We start from the raw sequence: 6,219 nt of genomic DNA on the forward strand, positions 1-6,219 counted from the left end.
TTGTTGTGAGGTACAAAGTCCCAAATAAGTCACCCAATGCGTTTTAATGTTACGAGTTCGAATGAAACAGATAGCATTCTTTGTTGGGGTCAAATTAGCGAAAATAACTGATAAGACACCGATCGAACACTTAGAACCATAAACCACCGCCGATTTTGTCTTTAGTTTTCAATTTGCAAGGAGCTGTGTCAGCTCAAGGACTCACTTCAGCAAACATTTCACGATCTCTTTCGAAGTCCACATCGTCATTCTATGAACGTATTGCATGCTCCTGTTGGCCTGGAAATCTATTTCTTCTTCAGTGGATATTCCATTAGTCTTATACAAAAATCACTAAACACACAGTTTTAAAAAAGCATATTTTCTGACTCTTTTGATAGGTGGAGGCGTTGAATCCTACCGTATACTGTTTTGGGAAGACTAAAGTCAAAAGCATAATTTTGGATGAAAATTTAAAAATTATTCTGTAATATCAACCCGTACAAACTATAAACCTTTCCCAATACTAGAGAACTAAATCTAATTGAGAGTCTTAATCTTAAACCGCCAGCAAACTTTTAAAAATGCGCTTTCTTTTCAACATTTTGTTTATACAGTGATTTAATTTCCTGCTGCAATTATAGATTACTTTTGCAAAAATCTGTGAGACACCAACAATCATTATTAGTCAATATCTAGTAATTATAATAATTATACGAAGCGTGATAATGTGAAAACGACAACAGACTTCATTATAAAGAAACGTTTCCTGGAGCCGATATTTCCATGATATAGACATGTTATTAGCGTTGACGTACTATTAGCTGTAAGAGCGTAAGTAGACGGTTCATTCGTCTATTTACGATGCTCGACTTTGGCCATTTTATTTAACAGCAACTAGTCTCTCATTTCGTTCTGGTGACAAGGTGAAGAAGCATTTTTGTATAGAAAACAATTCGTGCATCCAAATATTTTTGCTAAGTGGCTGTATCCATGTATCCTTGAAAAAAAACTTAATTCACGCATTTCTTGCAGATTTATCCTATAACGTTTATGAGGTAGTTCTATCAAGTAAAGAAAGTTGCAGTTTAGTGCATGAAAATGAGTGGTTATGGGCAGATTGACTTGATGGAAATCACAGGAAGTCAGCAACAAGCCACAGAGTTCCAAACACTTCCAGAAGTGACTTCCAGCTCATCTGAATTGACAAATTCTACCAAACATTTGCGTCCGGCTGCTCAAGAAATTCCAATCACAGAAGAGTCGATGGCAGGAGTGTTGCTGGTGATTACCAGTTACCTTGTATTGGTCACGGTTTGGTATCAAGTAAAAGTTGGACAAAAGAAATTGGTGCTATCAGACACTCTTTGTACTCTGGCAGTTTTTACTCTGCTTATTCGAATCAGTGCTTTTGAGTTCGCTTTAAGGGTCCGTGGTTCAACAAGCATGTGTAAGATTTTTGGAAATTGGAACTTTTCAGTTTACGTATTCAACCTCTTTTTGCCTTACCTGATACTTTGGATACGACAAAGAGGGTTTTATAATGCTCAGGGCCAAGAACGTTTAAACACTTTGAAAGTGAAAATAATCAGCTGGATCACTCTGATTGGCATAGTTGCGTCCCCAGTCATACAGAACGCGTTTAGAATCGTTCACGGTAAAATGGTTTCCACTCCTATGGGTTGTCGGCCTTCCACTGGTACATACGGTCGTCTGGTGTTCAATATCCTAGCAAATGTGGGAGTTGGTTTATCGACATTTTTTCAGCTGGTTTTGTTGATGCTCGTTCTCTACCCAATCATAGATCACGTTTCGAGAACAAAGTTGAGGCATTCTTCAAGACAAAGGAAAACGATTTTTCGCCTGGCCGCTTGTACCGCCATCTGCATCATATCCGACCTTCTTTTCCTTATAACGGTACATGTAAAACCTGCAGGAGCTTCTAGATTCTTCACCGGACTATGTTCTTGCTATAATATGACAATAAACGCCTGTATGGTTGTTTGTTCGTTTGCGGATTGGAGAAAAAGATTTTTCCCGATGATAACGCCCAAGAGAGACGCCATCTTGTCTGCGCCATCTCCCAGAACTTCTGCGAATAGCGGGAGCTAGAGCGACGTGTGTTAGGAATGCAGTAGAAGAACAAGTGATGTGAAAATCGTAAGAGGAGGTATTGTCAACTCGGAGAAACTACAAAATGAACGGAGATAATGCTGTAATTCTAAAGCTCCCTTTGATTAAAATAATGATCTCGGACATATAAATCGACATCATATACACTTACATCAAAAATTAGTGACGTTACATTAACCTCTATGTTATTATTTTCCACCCATTGCTTTCATTTTTGTGAATTTTTTTTTAGATATATTTCAAAAATTTATTTTCAGCCCTGAATATTCCTCTGTTTAGTTCTATCGTGGCGTGATGAAGACTTAGCATGTACGACTGGACGTACTTCCAGTAGCATCGTTTTTAGCTGCGGAGAGTGTCTTTCTTACATGTGCAATTAGAATTGTTTTGTTCTTATACCGGTGTGATTACATTAACATTTAAAGAGAAAGGAACATGTGGTCGCTTGAATACCTAAATACCTAAAGTGTTAGTAAAGCAAAGTATTGAAATACCTAAAGTAAAGTATTAAAGTATTAAATACTGCAAGAATCTTGACAAATTACAAAAATAGAAATTCAATTTTTTTTTAAAAACAGCTCTTGCTAAGTTACCGACAAAATACCACCAACAACAACCTGTATGGTTTACGGATCATCAATTGCTTTGTTAAGTGAAATACGCTGCAAAAAGTGCAATGCCCTACGGCAGACCATCATTTGATCTTGTCTAAGAAACGACAAACATACCTTCATTTTGCCATTGGTCAAGGATATTAGCTGCATGAAATTCAAACTTTGTAATACTTTTACATAAGAGAGATTACATAACATTGGGGAACTGCAGAAACCGACCATATGTTTGCTTGTGATAATTTTACTTTCGCTTCGTCGTTTTTAGTTGTGACCTATTTTAGTTCAACCATTGACACTGGACAGTGGTTACTTTGTGCGATTGTTATATCGTTTTATTAGCAAAACATTGTAAGCATTTGTGTAAAACTTCGGACAATAAAAAGGTTACCACATTAGAAGCAAATTGGCCAGCTATCTAATGACGTGTATAAGGCGCGTGTTAGAAACCTATAATTACATGGAATTTAAAAGTATTTAATAAATTCATCAACTCGTAACAATAGGTGTTTGAGAAATTGTAAGTTATAGTGGTAATTGATGTTTTTATCCATTAATTGCAAACAAATCAAAGTGTTATTCATATACGCTATTTTTTGTTGTTACTCGGACAATTTTATGTTATACAAAACATTTTCATCGCCTATTTAATGCACTTCAGTGTATAAAAATTTCCAGCGTTTTCAGTATTCAAAATTATTAAGTATTTGTTGAAAGATAAACAAAACATCCCAAGTCCTTTACAGTCTACACGACATTGCAGAACTTGTTAGTTGTTAAAGAAGACCAAGCACTTAGTTTAGTGAACAATTTTTCTAATTTCCAATCTATTAGACAAAGAATTGCAACCAAGAAGTTTGAAATATATTCTATTACTGTACAAGCAACGACCATGACCATGACCAGGTTTTAGTGATTACGGCAAGGTATAATTATACAAAAAATGTTGCACTTTCAAAAGAACTTTTATTCGTTTAGTTTGAGCTTTACTTTAAACTGAAATTTATTGCACACAAAAAAAACTTATTTTAAAATTGACTCTACAGTATAAACCTCAATTTAATCCTAGAGCATTTAGTTGATCTTTTGTGTTTTCCCCTAACACCAACCACTTGTCTCTTTATCCACACACTTCGTTACCTACTGGGATAAATGTGGAATACTTTATAGTTTTTAAGAAACATTTACATTGACTTATAATCTTTAATTTGGACCAGTTTGGGTCGAAGTGAACAGATTTGTCATTGTGTATGTGGTGTGTGTAGCGCTTATGCTTTGTCTCATTATAAAGCTCAGCAATACACTCTTTGCATAGGTATACACAAGTCGCTTTTCTTATTTGTCTATAGCTTAAACCACACGGCCAGATTTGTAATCGCCTACTTATATACAACCCATTCCAACTACTGAAAAAATTAACAATATATTTTGGTCGTTAGCAACAATCGAATAAGTTGAATGAAACTTGCAAGGAAGTACGATTTATAACTATTTCTGATTCTGGCTCGTTCGCCGACTCACATTAACTTAAAAAGAGTTTCTTCAGTGTTGCCAGCAAGAATAGAGAGAAATAGAGAGAGAAATAGAGGGAGACAGAGAGTGAAGTGATAGCTTGCCTTGGCGAAACTTTTTTTACCACCGTGACGTGCTTTTTTCCTTCGACAACATCTTTACCATCTTTCGGAAAAATATGACTTTTGAAATATTATAAACACAGTCCTAGCAAGCAAACAGAGCTACGCGTTACTATACGAAAATGAGTGGTTATGGCCAGAGTGGCAAAATAGAACTAACAGACAGTCAGCAACCCATCACAGAGTTCCAACCACTTCAAGAAGTGACGTCACCCGCATCTCAGTGGATAAATGTTACAACAAATAAGCGTCCGTTGGTTCCAGGAATTCCAATCACAGAAGAGTCAATGACAGGAGTGTTGCTGGTGATTACCAGTTACCTTGTATTGGTTACGGTTTGGTACCAAGTAAAATTTGGACAAAGGAAATTGATGTTGCTGAATACGTTTTGTACTCTGACGGTTTTTACTCTGCTTATTCGAATCAGTTCTTTTGAGTTCGCTTTAAGATTTGGTACTTCAACAAGGATGTGTAAGATTTTTGGAAATTGGAACTTTTCAGTTTACGCAATCAACCTCTTTTTGCCTTACCTGATACTTTGGATACGACAAAGAGGGTTTTATAATGCTCAGGGCCAAGAACGTTTAAACACTTTCAAGGTAAAAATTTTAAGCTGGATCGCTTTGACTGGCATAGTTGCGTCCCCAGTCGTACAGAATGCGTTTAGAATTGTTCACGGTGAAATGACTTTCACTTCAAAAGGTTGTCTACCAGCAAGAAAATCTTTTCTTGCCGTTTTTTTGACCTTGGCTAACGTGGGTTTCGGTTTATCGACATTTTTTCAGTTGGTTTTGTTGATGCTCGTTCTCTACCCAATCATAGATCACGTTTCGAGAACAAACTTGAGGCATTCTTCAAGAATGAAGAATATGATTTTTCGCCTGGCCGCTTGCACCGCCATCTGCATCACATCCGACCTTCTTTTCCTCATCATGAGGCACGTACAACTTCCGCAAGATACTGGAATCTTCACAGGATTATGCGCCTGCTGTGATGTCACAATCAACCTCTGTACAGTCCTTTGTTCGTTTGTGGATTGGAGAAGAAGATTTTTCCCGATGATAACGTCCAAAGAGGACGCTATCTCGCTTTCATCATCCTCCAAAACGTCGACAAATACCAAGAACTAGGTCAATATATCGTCCAAATATGCTATCAATTGGTCATGGGGTTATGCAATACCTATAGCTGTGTAAACAAGATTGAAGAGAAATGCGGCTGCATTTTAACTATATATAGCTGTCTTAGATAGAGAATAAAATAATTTATTCCATATACAAATATTTATCACATCAAGATTCTAAATTATTGAAACATTTTCTGTGCACTTGGGTATTTGTACAAATGACGTTGTAATTGGAATTTTGATGCGCATTTTATTACTTTGTCACTTGTCGTTGGTTTCGTGAACGTTCTTGCTGCTCATTAGCAAACAATACGTTAAATATGAGTACACGGTAATACATAATTAATGCTTCATGTTGTTTTGCTGGACTCGTTGAAAATATCAAAATATCTATTTCATCTGAAAATCCAATTATCAGATTTGAAGAATGTTGCCACCAACAAATCAATGGTGCCCAAGTTCTAGCAGTGAGATAACACAAGCATGCACACGATATTGTAGTGTAGCGGCCTTGGTGGCATTTTTAGTATCATTGCATAATTTCTTGGAAAACTGTTTCCAGTTATTGATTGAAGTTTATAAACTTGTTTTTTGGTAAAATTCCTACTGTCGTTTGATATTTGGAAACCTATTCTGAATAACTTCGTGTGAACACTCCGTTTATAACGTTCCCAGGTTGTTTCCAGCACCTGTGCTGATAAGAAATCGTAATTGGAAATGCCCGCTTCTTAACTTT

At 36.5% G+C, this 6,219-nt stretch overlaps 1 protein-coding gene across 1 annotated transcript; it reads left to right on the forward strand.

Moving 5' to 3' along the window:
• The first annotated feature begins 1,029 nt into the window (after positions 1–1,029).
• On the forward strand, positions 1,030–3,455 carry LOC143468982 (uncharacterized). The gene has a single exon (XM_076966486.1). It carries the CDS (start codon positions 1,075–1,077, stop codon positions 2,089–2,091), a length of 1,017 nt encoding a protein of 338 aa, XP_076822601.1. The 5' UTR covers positions 1,030–1,074; the 3' UTR covers positions 2,092–3,455.
• Positions 3,456–6,219: the final 2,764 nt, after the last annotated feature.

The sequence above is a fragment of the Clavelina lepadiformis genome, chromosome 8, assembly GCF_947623445.1.
Source record: "Clavelina lepadiformis chromosome 8, kaClaLepa1.1, whole genome shotgun sequence".
In the NCBI taxonomy this organism is placed as follows: domain Eukaryota; kingdom Metazoa; phylum Chordata; class Ascidiacea; order Aplousobranchia; family Clavelinidae; genus Clavelina; species Clavelina lepadiformis.

Excerpts from the sequence above, each read along its gene's own strand:
- LOC143468982 (XM_076966486.1), top strand. The coding sequence starts at position 1,075 with ATGAAAATGAGTGGTTATGGGCAGATTGACTTGATGGAAATCACAGGA.